Source organism: Trachemys scripta, chromosome 16, assembly GCF_013100865.1.
Source record: "Trachemys scripta elegans isolate TJP31775 chromosome 16, CAS_Tse_1.0, whole genome shotgun sequence".
In the NCBI taxonomy this organism is placed as follows: domain Eukaryota; kingdom Metazoa; phylum Chordata; order Testudines; family Emydidae; genus Trachemys; species Trachemys scripta.
In genome coordinates this window covers 19,948,963-19,965,201 of record NC_048313.1, presented here as the reverse complement: position 1 = coordinate 19,965,201, position 16,239 = coordinate 19,948,963, and the positions used below count along the sequence as shown (strand labels likewise).

Below are 16,239 nucleotides of genomic sequence, written 5' to 3'. Positions count from 1 at the left end.
CCCCACTCCGCTCCCTCAGACATCTCCCTCCCCCAGCTCTGCCAGTGCCCCTCAGTCCTCACCTGCAGCCTCCTGCTAATCCCACCCTGGGCTCCCCCAGCTCTGCCAGTGCCCCTAAATCCTGACCCGCAGCCCCCTGCTAATCCCACCCTGGGCTCCCCCAGCTCTGCCAGTGCCCCTCAGTCCTCACCCGCAGCCTCCTGCTAACCCCCCTGCCCGCCCCCCCAGCTCTGCTGGAGACCCTCAGTCCCAACATGCCCCTCACTACCTCAGACATCTCCATCTCCCAGGTCTGCCAGTGCCCCTCAGTCCTGACACCCTCCTCCCCTCTACCTCAGACATCTCCCTCCCCCAGCTCTGCCAGCGCCCCTCAATCCTGACCTGCAGCTCCCTGCTAACCCTACCCTGGACCTCCCCAGCTCTGCCCGAGCCCCCCACAACCACGACACCCCCCCCCCCCCCCCCCACTCCCTCAGACATCTCCATCCCCCAGCTCTGCCAGTGCCCCTCAGTTCTGACCTGCAGCCACTGCTAACCCCACCCTGGACCCCTGTCCCCTGGCGATACCTCACCTTGCGGCGCTGCAGGGGCCCCAAGCTGGCTGACGTTGGCATTGCAGAAGTCGGAGCGGCACAGGCAGCGCTGGAAGATGACCCCGGCGGTGTGGACGGGGCTGGTTTTGCAGGCTGGGGAGTCGCAGCCATCTCGGTCGCTGCCCCAGCAACCTGGTCTCCCGTAGAGAGACAGACAGACAGAGCCATCAGGGAACTGAGTCCCCCCCCGGCCTAATCTCTTCTACCCCACCCCAGCACAACTCCCTCCCCCAGCAGTGTCCTGGGGTGCCCAAGCTCTGACCCTGCAGCCACCTGGGGATGGGAAAGACCCTCCCCCCTCGCTGGCCTGAGCCAGCCGCAGCCCAGTTGGACACGGGAGGCAGTCTGAGCAGGGGGCAGCCGCCGCACAGGCCTTTCCCTCCATGGGGAGTTGCAGGGGCAATAAACCCACCCGCTGCTTTTAGATTCACTTTTCACAGACACATGGGAAGTGAGTCGCCCAAGAGGTTGGTGCCAAAGCCAGGGATAGAACCCAGAAGCCCTGGCTCCCAGCCCCCCCTGCTCAAACCACTAGATCCCACTTCCCTGAGAGAACCAGGGATAGAAGCCAGGAGTCCAGCCTCCCAGCCTCCCCTGTTCAAACCACTAGACCCTTCTCCCCTGGGACAGCTGGGATAGAACCCAGGAGTCCTGACTCCCAGCCCTGGGAGACAGAGCCAGTCCCAACGCTCTAGCCACCAGACCCCACTCCCTTCCCAGAGCAGAAATAGAACCCAGGCATCCTGCTTCCTTGGGGTAACCAGACGTCCCAATATTAGGGGCTTTGTCTTATATAGGCAACTATCTCCCCCCATTTTTCACACTTGCTGTCTGGTCATCCTATGCCCCACCCCATCACTTCAGCAGCCCCTCACCTTGCATCACCGCTTGGAGCCGGCCGTGGCTTTGGTTCCAGATCCCAAAGCAGCAGTGGCTGGAGTGGCAGAGGATGGTGCCGTGCTCAGCGCCCGCCAGGAGACGCCCCTGGTGCCGCATGGAGCCCTGCAGGTTGTGGGGGGTCTCATAGAAGACGCAGCTCCGGTTCCCGCTCACGGTGCCTGGAGAGACACAGAAGGCTCAGCTGGGTGGGTGCAGGACATACACTCGCTCTCTCCCTCCCACACCCCCTGGGGGCAGCAGCCTGGCCCTCCACCCGTCTCCCCCTGCCTGTGCAAGCCCTGCTGCCATGGGGCACTAGGAGAGCACAGGGGGGGCCCCCCACCCTGCCCCGTACCCAGCAGCAACCAGAGGCACAGCCCCCGAAGCAGGCGGAGGGCCCGGGGACACATGGTCACCCCATCCAGCCAGTGGTCCTTCTTCCAGCACCTGGAGCGTGCGTGTGAGCCCAGCTGGCCCTCCCCCAAGGCCCAGCACAGGTGGGAAGGACTTGGCCGGTTCCATGCGTGGGATGGGGCCGAGACACTGTCAACGGGATGCAAAAGGAGCGCATGGAAGGAGGATGGCGCTCCCCCGCGCCCCGCTCTGATCCTGCTCCCACCCTGAGACTCAGCCCCCATGGGCTCTGCTCCCCACCTTGGCCCCTGGCCTGCGGGCTGGCACTCAGCCCAGAGCATAGCGTATCCTGCTGGGATATCAGCGACTCTTGCCTGCTCAGAGCCTGCTGGGAGCTGGACAGCAATTTCAGTGCCCGGGGCCCTCATCTGGAAGCAAACAGCTCCAAGGCCCGTTCCCAGCCCAGAGCCTTCCTCATAAAGCCCAGTCTCCATTCATAATCAGGGTCCAGGGGTCAGGTACATACACTGGGCCCCGTGCCCCTCGCCCCAGCAGAAGGCCCTCAGATGCAGCACTAATGCCAACTGGCGTAATTATCCTGCCTCCCTAAATATGCCCCCACCCCACTGAGCTGCAGCTGGATTGAGCTAAATACCTCTGTGGATCAGGGCCTGAACTTCCGTGTGGCTGTTAACAGCTGCCTTGCCCTACCCCAGAGGCAGCTGCAATTCAGCAAGTGTTGGCAAAAGCATTTCCCGGGGAAAAAGGGCTGCATCAAAGCTGCTCGAAAGAGCGATCCCCTGCTTTTTGCCGGTGCCATCACCACCAGCTTCTGAGCTGCAGGGTAGCAGGGGCTCCTATGCCCCCTTACAGACAAGGAGGTGACGATATCGCTCTCCCCAAAGGTGTAAAACTCATGAGCGAGATCCTGTCCCAGGCTGGCTGGCCCTGTAAGGGGTATCAAGGTCTGGTGACAGATCAGCTACCCTCCCATCTGATCATATGGCCCTGTTCAATTATTAGACCCAGCTGGAAAGGGGTCATAGAAACATAAGAACAGCCAACATAAGAACTAGCCCAGTATCCTGTCTTCCACAGTGGCCAAGGCCTGGTGCCTCAGAGGGAATGAACAGAACAGGTAATCATCGAGTGATCCATCCCCTGTCCCCCATTCCTAGCTTCTGGCAAACAGAGGCTAGGGACACCATTCCTGCCCATCCTGGCTAATAGCCATTGACGGACCTACCCTCCATTAACTTATCTAGTCCTTTTTGGAACCCTCTTATGGTCTTGGCCTTCAGAACATCTTCTGGCAAGGAGTTCCACAGGTTGTCTGTGCGTTGTGTGAAAAAATACTTCCTTTTGTTTGTTTTAAACCTGCTGCCTATTAATCTCATTTGGTGACCCTTAGTTCTTGTGTTGAGGAGTAAATAACACTTCCTTTATTTACTTTCTCCACACCAGTCATGATTTTATAGACCTCTATCATATCGTCTCTTTTCCAAACTGAAAAGTCCCAGTCTTATTAATCTCTCCTCATATGGAAGCCATTCCATACCCCTAATCATTTTTGTTGCCCTTTTTTGAACCTTTTCCAATTCTAATCTATCTTTTTTGAGATGGGGTGACCACATCTGCACTCAGTATTCAAGATGTGGGTGTACCATGGATTTATATAGAGGCAATATGATATTTTCTGTCTTATTATCTATCCCTTTCTTAATGATTCCCAACATTCTGTTTGCTTTTTTGACTGCCACTGCACATTGAGTGGATGTTTTCAGAGAACTCTCCACAGTGACTCCAAGATCTCTTTCTTGAGTGGTAAGAGCTAATTTAGACCCCATCATTGTATATGTATTGTTGGGATTATGCTTTCCAATGTGCATTACTTTGCATTTATCGACATTGAATTTCATCTGCCATTTGGTTGCCCAGTCACACAGTTTTGTGAGATCCTTTTGTAGCTCTTCTCAGTCTGCCTGGGACTTAACTATCTTGAGTAGTTTTGTATCATCTGCAAATGTTGCCACCTGTTTACCCCTTTTTCCAGATCATTTATGAATATGTTGAATGGGACTGGTCCAAGTACAGACCCCTGGGGGACCCCACTATTTACCACTATCCATTCTGAAAACTGACCATTTATTCCTTCCCTTTGTTTCCTATCTTTTAAACAGCTACCAATCCATGAGAATTCCTCGTTCATGGGGAATAATTGCAATCCCCGATCCCCATCACGAATGGAGTTCAACGGGTTACCCGCACCTGTCAGCGTAGGGTAGACACACGCTGAGCCAGTCAGTGTAACGCGCGTGCAGCCCCGGACATCTAAGGGCATCACAAACCTGTTATTGCTCAATCTCGGGTGGCTGAACGCCACTTGTCCCTCTAAGAAGTTGGACGCCGACCGCTCGGGGGTCGCATAACTAGTTAGCATGCCAGAGTCTCGTTCGTTATCGGAATTCTCAATCCACGAGAAGACTTTCCCTCTTATCCCATGACAGCTTACTTTGCTTAAGAGCCTTTGGTGAGGGAACTTGTCAAAGGCTTTCTGAAAAATCTAAGCACACTATATCCATTGGATCTCCCTTGTCCACATGCTTGCTGACCCCCTCAAAGAATTCCAGTAGATTGGGGAGGCAAAAATTTTGTACTGATAGGGTTGCACGATCAAAAAAGTTTGGAGACCACTGATCTATGTGACCAATTTTGTTCTTTACTGTAGTTTCAACCAATTTGCCCGGTACTGAAGTCAGGATTGCTGGCCTGTAATTGCCGGGATGACCTCTGGAGCCCTTTTTAAAAATTGGCGTTACATTAGCTATCCTCCAGTCATCTGGTGCAGAAGCTGATTTAATGATAGGTTACAGACTACAGTTAGTAGTTCTGCAATTTCATGGGATTCTTAGAAAGGGGGACAGCCTAGCTGCCAGGAGAAGCTGGAGAGGGCTGGCTGGCTTCTCTGGGGGTATCTCTACACTGCAGCTGGTAGCGTGCCTCTCAGTCTGTCACGGAGTCCCCGGGCGATGCTTCGGAACTGCTCCCCACAAAGCCAGTCAGGACTCTGGGGGGCCTCCTCTCCCTTGGAGCAGACTGTCTTCAGGGCAAGAAGCTCACACAGCTTCACCTTCCTGGGTCTGACCTTGGAGCATTCAGCATATGCCCCTCCGTGCGCTTCCCACAGCGAGTCTGTCCAGGTGGGGTCCTGGGGAAGCCAGAGGGTCCTGCACCCCCCACTTCACAGTCAGATGTGACTCTTAGCCAGCCTGTAAAACAGAGGTTTATTAGATGACAGGAACATGGTCTAAAACAGAGCTTGTAGGAACAGAGAACGGGATCCCTCAGCCGGGTCCATTCTGGGGCCCAGCGAGCCAGACAACCATGTCTGCACTCACTTCCCATCCCCAGCCAGCTCCAAACTGAAACTCCCTCCAGCAGCCTCACTCAGCCTCTTCCCCGGCTCCACCCCCAGCCTTTGTCCAGTTTCCCGGGCAGAGGTGTCACCTGGCCTCCAACCCCCTTTCTGGGTTCTCATGTTATGTGCTCAGGTATCTTCCCTCAAGGAAAGTCCCTCATCCCCAATGCAGACAGTCCCAGCAAAATTCCCCTGCAATCTTCCCACTCAGTACCAGAGGAAACATTAAGAACAGTCCCATTTTGTGTCACAGTCCAGATGGACAGACGTGCCAGCACACTAAAAGTACCAGAGCGAACAGGGCAGCTAGTCTGAGCTACCACAATGTCCACACAGCTACTTTCAGTGCACCAGCTGGAACGGAGCTAGTGCCTGGCTGTCTACCTGGGCTGGGCGGCTCGCTTGCACCTGCAGTGTAGACGTACCCTGATGGGCCCTGGAGCAGGGGGAGTCCCAGGCCAGCGGCCTGTGGAGCAGCAGCTGGGAGCTGGGCTCTGGCCCACGGCTCTGAAGCAGGAGGGGGACAAGGGAAGTAGCCCAGGGTGGGCCAAGGAGCTGTTCTGTGGTTGAGGTCTTGCCAGAGTTTTCTGTCTGGAGACAAATTGTGCTGGATGCGACAGTCAGTCCTTCCCGCTCTAGGGAGTCAGGCCAGGAGCCTACAGCCACCCTCCCTCCTTCTCCCTCACCCCCCAAATCATTACACTGGCTTTTGAGTTCTCAATCCCCTCCCCCGTGTGTCGGGGCAGCACCCTGGTGAGAATGTCTGCTCCTTGCAGGGGACAGTGCACTCGGCCACTGTCCTGCAGTGCTCCTGATTGGCTGCTCTTCCTAAGAGGCAGGCAAGTGGGGAAGGGCAGCCAATCAGAAGGGGGTGTCCCATCCCACCCGCCTTACACCCCAGAAGGGCTGATATTCACAAGGGTAGCAGTGACTTGTGAGATTTAGCAACCCTGCAGGAGACTGTGCTGTGGGGCTGGTATGTACAACATGGCACCCATCACCATGGTGTCTGGGCACCTCCAAGTTTTTAATGTGTTTAGCCTCGGTGAGGCAGGGCAGTGCTGTTATCCCCACTGTACAGCGGGGGAACTGAGGCCCAGAGAAGCTAAGTGACTGCCCCAAGGTCAGACTGGAAGTCTGTGGCAGAGCAGGGAATTGAATCTGGATCTCTCGGTACCTCAGAAGGGTTTTTACCTTCCTTCCTCTGCAGGATGGAGTGTGGATCACTTGTGGGGATCATCCGGGCACCTGTCAGCTAATCAATTCCCTGCACTGCTCTGAGGGCCAGGCCCCTGCTCAGGTCAAGAACATTTCCCCCACCCCACACCAGAAGCAGGAGAGCCTGACAGTAACCACTAGGCAGCCTTCCCTCTCTGTAGCCCTCCTCATCTACACTGGGGCCAACATCTTTAACCCAGGGCCAGGCCTGTGCTGACCAGAGCTAGAGGCTGGAAACACCTAGGAGCCCTCAATGTTGGGAACCGCCGTGGGGCAGCAGAACTAGGGGTTAGCTATTCATGTGGGCCGGGCCAGAAGTTAGTGCTATCTAGTGGTCAGCACAAGCCCCAGGAGAGAGTTCTACACTTGCCCCTGGGAAGGGAGTGAGGCTGGCTGGAGCAGGGAATACAGAGATCAGGACTCCTGGGTTCTGTTCCCAACTCTGCCCTTTCCTTGCTGGGTAAACTCAAGGCAACCGCCTCTGTCTCCATTTCCACAGCTAGACAAACAGGGATATTATTGACTCAGCTCTCATTCAGAGGTTTCAGGAGGGATAATCAACCTAAGCCCCATGCCTCTCTGAGGGGAAAAAAACCAAACTTGCTGCAGCTCGGAGTAGCAGCTAAGGAAGGTTGCAGGAAGGGGCAGTTTTTGTTTTCCCCACGTTGTTCACTTCACCCATTTCACATTACTTGGTTCACGGTTTTTCAGAAAGGTGTGACTTAAGTCGTTGGTGCCCCTTTAAATAGTAGCAATCCCCTGCTCTTACATATTGTAAGCGGTAGATCTCACGGAAGGAAGTTAATGAATGAATGCTTGTAAATGAGATCACGATCTATGAGCTTGGAGATCATGGCATGACGTTTTCAAAAGAACCTAAGGGCACACATACCTAGGGATAAAAGCCCCACAGCACGGCCACGCTGGCCTGGGTCAGCCAGGGCTGCCCAGAGGATTCAGGGGGCCTGGGGCAAAGCAATTTCAGGGGCCCCTTACACAAAAAATGTTGTAATACTATATTTTGGTGGGGGCTCCTGTGGGGCCCTGGGGCAAATTGCCCCACTTCCCCCCCCCCCCCCGGGGCGGCCCTGGGGTTAGCTGATTCAGGGTCATGGGGGCTGTGGCCGCAAGGCTAAAAATTGCTGTGTAGACATTCAGGCCTGAGCTCTGGGACTCTCCCCCCTCAAAGGGTCCGAAAGCTGGGGCTCGAGGCTGGACATCTTATACTGTAATTTTTCAACCCCAGAGTCCAAGCCCTGTGAGCCTGGGCCAGTCCCAGCTTTTTTATCCCTGGGTGGACATACCCTAAGTGACTTAGGTGCTTTTGGACACTGTATCCCATGACCAAGAGACATTACAGAGAGTCAAAACATTAGTACATTGGAGGGAAAGGGGGCGGGCTAGTGGGTAGAGCCCTGGACCAGGACTCAGGAGACCTGGGTCTATTCCCAGCTCTGCCCCTGGCCTGATGGGCAAGTCACTATCTGTATAGATTCCCCTTTGTCAAGTGCTTTGATAGGAGGCTTTATCCCAGAGACTGCAAAGTGGGTCTGCTAGGAAATCTCCAGTAGGCATGAATACTGTGTCCGGTTCTGGTCGCCCATCTCACCAAAGGATACAGTGGAACTGGGAAAAGGCTCAGAGAAGGGGAACAAAGGCCATCAAGGGAATGGAATGGCTTCTGTAGGAGAAGAGTCAAAAGATCAGGGCTGTTCACCTTAGACAAGAGACGACTAAGGCGTGATGTGATGGAGGTCTATAAAATCATGAATGGAGTGTTATTTACCCTTCCCCTCAATACAAAAAATCAGGGATCACCCAATGAAATTAATAGGCAGCAGGTTTTATACAAAACAAGAGGAAGTACTTTTTCACTCCACACACAATTAACCTGCGGAACTCATTGCCATGGGATGTTATGATGGCCAAAAGTATAACATGGTTTAGAAAAGAACTAGGTAAGTTCATGGAAGATAGCCATTGTTGGACCTATTAGCCAAGATGGTCAGGGACTGGAACTTCATGCTCAGGGTGATGCCAGAAAACAGCAGTGGAAGACGGGGGTGGATCACTCCAAAATTGCCCTGTTCTGTACTCGCCCCCTGAAGCTCTGGTTCGGGCCACTATCAGAAGACCAGATACAGGGCTAGATGGCCCACTGGTCTGACCCAGCTTGGCAGTTCTTATGAACAATAAAATTCAAGACCGATGGACACACGAGTTGGGTTTGTCTTCATCTGTGATGAAGATTCTCTCTGCAGATTCCAACATCCACAGCCCGAGGAAGTCAATGGAAAGATAGCTTACCGCCATCCAGCGACACTTGCTTTCTCATTTGCTACAGTGCTTTAGGAACAGAAATACATTTACAAACTGCAGTTCACCAAGAAGCAAGGCAACAGGTATTGGGCAAATGCGCTTGAGCTCAAGGTGAATGCCAAAGGGCACTGAAATATTCTTTATTCTTTAAAGCACAAACTTCACCATGCCATCCGTAGACGCTTGTTTATTTACCTTAAAAAAAAAAAAGTTGTAATCTGTTTACAAAGGAGCCAAACTACATTTTAATCTAATCTTTGTACAAAAAAAAAAAAAAAAAAAAAAAGCACTTTTAAAATGTGTTTCAGACATCATTACATCGGCAATTGGATTAAAAAAAAGCACAAAGACATTATTACAGGATAAAACAGTCTTTACACAGCGAGAGAATTATTGCCAGTGTTACAGGTTGCGCGAAGCGTGTGCTGTCAGCACCCAAAAGGTGAATCGAATCAAGGCGCCTGTTTGGAATGATGGGGGCGGCGGTCAGAGGAGGGACCAGGGAGCTACAGGAAGTGCTGGTGAAACAGTTTCACTAACCCTCAGAGGGGTATTGGCGCAGGTTAACTCACAAAAGCAACAGCTAAACTAGCCTCGCCCCATGCACACAACCCCACTGTAATGCATAGAATAGTGGACACATGTTATTTCCCCAGCAAGCGGGGTGGGGGAAGTGAATTGCTAACCAAGTTTAAGGAAAAACAGGGCTGGGTAGATTAAAGCTGGAAGAGACCATTTTGAGCCATGGTGCGGGTAAAAAAATAATTGGTAAAAACAGCCCAGTGCAATCCTGCCTGCAAATGGTTTGGCCACTTGGAACCCCTGTATAAAAAGGCACAGTTAATTCCACAGGGAACTGCAGATCTAAAAGTTATACAGGCGCTCCCCGCGCACCTGAGAGCCTGACACAGAAGCAGCCAGTCATGTGCTGGGGTGAACAGTGCAATTCATTTACTGGAAGCAACAGACACGCCGACGTCAATGGGAGCTTTGCCTCGGTTGTAAACGAGGTCAAGATTTTCCCCCACTGAGTTTGCAACATCAGCCCTCAGCATTGCTGCCCAAACAACCCAAACTTGTTACCAGAGGATACAAAGCCCAGTTATGGCACATGGAACTTGGCAACTTTCTGCAGCATGAGACAAAGCCTGCTGTGAGCCGGCTACCAGACCCTCGCCAGCAGATGGGTAAACGGGGCAACCCGAATTAGCAGAGGATGGTGATGGGTATTAACGAGCGGCTGTCTAATGAGACCAGAGAGGCTAACGCATGCCAAAGCGAACTGGGCAATGGCAGCGAGGCTCCCATGGGAGCTGTGGCTGGTCAGCAGTGATGGAGAAATCTCATTTCTAAGCCCACGGGTGAAATTTTCTTTTGCAAATGGAGAGTATCTTCAGATCCTCAGGAGCTGCAGCAGCCCATGAGTACATTCCCCCTCTGCCACCTCTTCTTCCCACTGCCCCCAAAGAGCTGGCCTCATCTAAGACACAAAGGCCAGGATCCACCAAGATATTTAGGGTTCTAACTTCCACTGAAATCGATGAAAGTTAGGAGCCAAAAACCTTTGTGGATCTGGGCCAGAGAGGCTATGGGGTTGTACCGAGGTTCTCAGATACTTTACATTCTTTGTATTCGCTGGTCCATCGTGTATGTTAACAGAACCGGGGTGGGGTGGGGACATTGGGAATTAGCTTTTAGTAAACATCTCTCCTACAGTTTGCCTGGATTTGGGCAAGAACTGCGTCGCTCTTGCAGCTAGGACCAGCCACTTCACATAGGTTCAAGGTACGGTCCATACCCACGTTCTTCTGCTTGTTTTCCATCTCCAATCTATAAACAGCTGCCCTAACGCCTACGATGGTGCTGCTGCTCTTGGATTTGACACGCGGTATAGCCACGTCTACATTACAGCTACAACGCTGCGGCTGTGCCGAAGCGTCCATGCTTCCTCCGTAGACAGAAAAACTCCTGCCAATGGAGCTAATTCGCCTCTCGGAGGCGGTAGCTGGGTCAACAGAAGATCCCATTGCCTTCGCCCCATCTACACCGGGAGTTAGGATGATCTATCTACAGCACTCAGGGCCCACCATATTTCACAGCCCTGAGCGACGTCACTACATGCAATGGGTCTGATTTTTAAGTGCAGACCAGGCCTAAATCGCTGAGGAATGGAGACACGTGCAGGGCGATTTGTTTCCACAGGAAACTACAGACCAATTCTGGTTCCCTAATGGGGGGGGGGGAAAAAGCGCACCATTTCTCTGTGGTGAACTTTCCATTGCTGGGACCTGTTCAACGCTGTCACAATGAAACCAGGAGAAACCTCAGTCCAAAGAATATTCCTCAAAGATGGTGCTTAGAAACAAGGCAATACCATCCAGGCTGACCACCACTTTCCCTTCTAGTTAGGTTACACAGCCCCTCGAGGACAAGGACATTACCATTAGCAATCCTTTCGAGCCCTTCTCAGGTTATACTAGGCTTCTTAAGGGACTATCCTGGATTAGTGGACAGCTATGTGGACGGAAGATGAAAGTACATTATGTTCTCAATGGAGACAAGGGCTCCATGCAGCACTCCACTGCAATTGACATACTGGATAACTACTTGACAATGTAGTCACCAAGCGATGTAACCAGCGTAGTTTCCAGAACTTCTCTAAATCTACCTTGGACCTCAATACATTAAAGAATGCAAGTGACAAGGAGGAATTGGCAATGTTCTCCGGTAGCTGTTCTAGCAACGGGCACCCAAATAGCCCAACGAGGCAGAGTTACTGAAACGTGTTTTTTTTTGTTTGTTTGTTTTTTTTAAACACTGCTTTCTACTAACCATCCGTAGCTTCCAGTATTCACAAGATGTGGAAGATTTTGACATTTGACACAACTGGAATTTATAGTGCTTCACAGATTGTTAAAAAAATACAAATGTTTAAAGTTTCCTATATAAAAATATACAAATCCAAAAATAGAGATAGAGAGATGAAAGAAATCAGCCTGAGGAATTTACAGTGATAGCTAAGATTCCTCCCTCCCTGTATTTATTTTTTAAAAAGGTAAAAATGTGTTCACACTTCACAGTTTGGCAGGATTTTGCCTCCTGCCGGCATGCACCAATTCCTGCTTTGAAGACAAGGAGGCCTTTTGCAGGTGCAAAGGGGAGGTACTGCTGTTTGAAACTGACAAGGCATGTTGATGCTCTGACAACAAAGACACAGAGTCTGGTGAGGAAAGGTCACCAAGCAGTCCTGAACTGGTAAAGGTACAAAACTCTCACATCCCGCTGTGGAAGAAATCTCTCTCCAAACCCAAATGAGCAAGCCACACCCAGAATGAAGACAAGGGAGCTGGCTGACAGACAGACCTTGCCAAAAATTTAACTCAGATCTGAAAAGAGAACCTGTAATATCCCCCAGCTGCAGGGAATTTGCATATAGAGTTAAAAAAACAGGATTTTCAAGCAAACAAGACAATTGCGGATTAGTGCTGAGGTTTGCATTACACTAAAAAAAGTTACTTCTGAGTGATCGGCTCTTCAGAGCCCAGCTACCCTGGCAACCATGGTCAGCCTGTGTGTCTTAATGGCAGCTTGATTACAAATACCCGCTCCTGGTGTTCTGGGTTGCATCACATCCCATGAAGAGGGGAAAGAATTTGGCCCTTGTGGAAGAGAAAAGGGAATTCACAGAGAAGTTGCCCATCTGTGGTATTGTAAGCTAACAGCATAGAAGACCCTGGTCATTTTAGAATGATCTTTTATGGCTATCCCCATGATACTAGTCTGACTAATATCTGTTTCCCAACCTAGCCCAGAATTCAGTTCTCTAGAACTCAGCCGGTTTGACACAGGACAGATGCTTAGATCCCAGAACTGCAGTGTCCAAGCAATAATCTTCCGAGAGGCACACAGTTAGCTTCTGTTTGATTGGAACACCGTGGTCTCATTTGCTATTCCTGACCCAAAAGCCTTGATGCAGCATCTCCCTCCCTTTCCAAGAAACACTGGAATAGGGAAGAAACCAGCAAGAACCACGCACACCTCAATGCTGGTGCCAATGAATAGTTCTTATCAAAACTGGCTCTGTGCTCTCAGCAACTGGTCTAGGAGAGCTTTTGAAATAATTAATAATGGACGTTCTTCCTGAACTTTCTTATAAAGCCCCGAAGCACACGGCATTTGCCTCATTTCAAGTGTATTCTCCTTAGGTAGAACAGGTTAAAAGAAGTGTTTCTATGCAAGGTGTATATAAAATATACAGCAAAATCACACTTGCTTTTAGTTAGAGAGAAAGTAAGCACCATTTACAGGTGTGATTCAGGTTCATATAAAGTTTTATTTCACTCCAACGTTGTTTCTCCCTACCAAACAGGTGTCTTCCTGCAATTCCACGCACATGCATACAAAACTCCCTAGAAGCCTCCCAGCAAAAAGCATGAAACGGGAGTCCAACACCTCCATGTGTGCTGAAAATTAGCAAGAACTGTGGGACCAAAATGTGAAGAGACACATTGACTCCGCTGTAATATCTGCCCTCCCACCTGCTACTTACCTCTTTCCTTCCTCTTTTTGAGAGGAACAATTAACACTGGCCTAACGCTATCCTCTGCACACACCACCAGATTTCTGTTTTAAATGCTTTGATAGATATTTGATATAGTTACATAATCAACAGCAACCCATACGAAGGGGTTTTAATTTTTAACTTCCAAAACTGCTACACTTTCCAACAGAGTTCCAAATATAAAAACCTTTCCACATATTAGACACAGACCTTTCCCTCCCACTCTCCCAGACAAGGGCTCTATCGCAGCTCAGCCTTGATTCTGGTTAATGCAAACCCCAATGTTTCTACCTTCCCTAGCAAAGGGATTCAACAGAAGATCCATCTTACAAATTAAAACCACCACCACCTGCCTGCACTAATAAGCTATCGAACACCAGGGTGTTGGAGTATATGGCAGTTTCCTGTATTTATTTTTCTATGAAAACACACCCGAACACTGCTTATCGTCCTCATTAAATAAAATTCAGCCTATTCCTAGAGGATTCTTCAAGCCCTTGTCTTTCCATCAGGTGTCTCTGAACCAAAGATTTACTAAAAAAGTCACCAAGCGCTGAAATGCACGAGTGCATGAATGACACTTCATTATCAAGGATGATTTGTGGGCCGAGGGAGGTGGGTGACACACATGAAGGTGTCTGAATTCTCAACTGGAGGGATTCTAAATCCTGAACACCCCCCCGCCTCCCCTAGTCTACAGGGCACGAGGTCCTCTTCCTACAATTTTATGCTGTTGTAAGGACTTTCCACTGGGCTTCACAGAAGGGCTAGGGGAAATAGAGGGGACATCGGGAACACCCACTTTGTTGTGGCTGCAGCAGGAAGAGAAGGGCGGGGGACAAAGAGTGAGCTGGACAGAGGAGTCTAGCAGGGTTCAGTACTACTAGCCCACCATGGGCTTGAAAAAGACTAAGAGGAAAAGACGGCCGGGAAATTCCTTTGTTTCCAATTACTGGTTTGGAAATCTCTGAAAGAAAAGGGAAGCCTTGGAGCCAGAAAAGCAATGTAGTGTTGGAAGAAAAAAAAATCCTGCAAGATGATGTGATGATTTAATCTGAATAAGAGACACGCCTCCCATTAATAAACAGCCCCAGCCCAGGGCCGTGTGACATGTCCACTAAGCACCCTATGCCTGAAGTCCATGTCTGGCAGCAAACGCCCTGCCACTTACAAATGTACCAGCAGCCTGCCAGTCTGACCAACAGTCAATTTCAACACACCCTCTGCACTAGCATCAGCTGCTCTGCAGTAACCCTCAGATTAGGGATGCCAACAGGCATCCCTTCACGCTACATTTTAACCGGACTAGGCACGTTACTCTGAATAGACACAACGTTATCGGTGGTCTCTTCTCCACTGCATTTTCAGCTAGTGCCTTATTTTTTGCCACTCGACACTCAAGGTGTCTTCATCTCACCAGCCCTGGTCGCGCTGACATTGGTGTTTTGTTTTTAAGACCAACTGCAGAAAAATAAATTTGCCCTAGACTCCCCCTTCCCTCCCCCCCGCAAAAATCTCAGAATGCATTATGGGTCCCGGACCCTCTTCTGGTAAATAGCTCGAGTGAACCCGCACAAAAACCTTTACAATCAATTTTACATGTACACTTACGCTCAGAATGAAAGAGCAAGGTTAAAATAAGTCGGATAGGAGAATCTCTGCAGCAAATACAATTTAAAATAAAGCAACGAAGGGGTGAAGGGAAGGAAGAGGGTGACTGTTTTATATGAAGAAAACCTCACCCAAATAATTAAAAAAATTAAGGAAAAAAAGAAACCTAAAAGCAGAGCATACAAAAGGCTAATTTTTTTTAAGGTTACAATGTAAAATGTAATATAGCATCTGAACAACAGCTTGGGTATTGTCTTATTAACTACCCACGGGGTCATCTGTTCAAAGATAAGGCATCCAAAATAGACCAAAAACACTTTGGTCGCAGCAATTTTTTTCCTTGCTCAAATGAACACATTTTATATTTTTATATATATAATAATAATAATAATATAGAATCTTTTTTTTTGCGCTAAAAAGTATTTCAATGATCATATACATTTACCAAGGCATGTTGGCATCAGGGGTAGCTACTGAGGGAAATGTAGGGGAGAAGTTATGGGGGAGGAGGGAAAGTCGAGTCAAAAAAAGCTCTGGCATCCCCATGTAGTCACTGGGCCTCAGAGGTCTGAGCCGATCGCTGGGCCTTGTTTTCAGGTAGCATTCCTGGCAGAGAGGAACTGGGCTCTCGTGCTAGAAGGTGTAACTGACCCTACCCTCTCAGCACACTACCTTGAACCCCAGATTTGTACATCGTCCATGTCTTGTGGTTCTCACAGTCTCAAAATCCATTGCCACTGATGTTGATGGACTGAAGATCTGCCACCTGCATGACGTTGATGCCGCTGCTGGCAAGGCGTGCGATGCCCTCGGGACAAATGGCTTCCATGGCCACCATGTTGGTTGCGATGAGGGCCGATGGGGTTGGCCCACTGTTTCCCTCCGAAGTCCCGGTGTCCATGGAGACTGCAGAGACGTTCATGGCCACATTGTTGGCTGTGCCTCCCTTCTTGTTTTGGTGGGTCTTGATGTGTTTGGACAGGTGATCGCTCCTCATGAAGCGTTTTGGGCACTCCGGGCAGGCAAATTTCTTCTCACCTGTGAACAGCAACGGGAGAGGAGAACCGCTCAGCCATTTCAACAACACGCTTCCTTAACGTCCTTATGGGAAGCCAAACCTTTCCACCACATCGTAACAAACAAGGGCTCAACATACAAACCAAACTCTGAATAAGAAGCAATTTTCAGCTATTGCCTGGATGAAGCTCACAGAGCAACCTCAACAGGTATTAAGGGAGAGAGGGGTGCAGCACTTTTCAACTGCCTTTCAATGAAAGATAGCAGGG

The 16,239-nt window shown here is 50.2% G+C and overlaps 2 protein-coding genes across 5 annotated transcripts in view; both read right to left on the bottom strand.

Moving 5' to 3' along the window:
* AMHR2 (anti-Mullerian hormone receptor type 2) overlaps positions 1-1,951 on the bottom strand; it is a 12,237-nt gene extending 10,286 nt beyond the window's left edge. For 2 of the 3 annotated variants that reach the window (XM_034792674.1, XM_034792675.1), the window contains exons 1-3: positions 1,828-1,950; positions 1,469-1,651; positions 573-725 (exon numbers count right to left, since the gene is read on the bottom strand). In XM_034792674.1, the coding sequence (XP_034648565.1) occupies positions 573-725; positions 1,469-1,651; positions 1,828-1,882 (391 nt within the window). In that variant the 5' untranslated portion in view covers positions 1,883-1,950. Of the gene's footprint in view, positions 1-572; positions 726-1,468; positions 1,652-1,827 lie in introns of all 3 variants that reach the window. The other variant, XM_034792673.1, reaches the window with a different exon arrangement.
* Positions 1,952-11,567: 9,616 nt separating this feature from the next.
* SP1 (Sp1 transcription factor) overlaps positions 11,568-16,239 on the bottom strand; it is a 33,163-nt gene continuing 28,491 nt past the window's right edge. For both annotated transcript variants that reach the window (XM_034791866.1, XM_034791865.1), the window contains exon 6: positions 11,568-15,991. In XM_034791866.1, the coding sequence (XP_034647757.1) occupies positions 15,675-15,991 (317 nt within the window). In that variant the 3' untranslated portion in view covers positions 11,568-15,674. The remainder of the gene's footprint in view (positions 15,992-16,239) is intronic.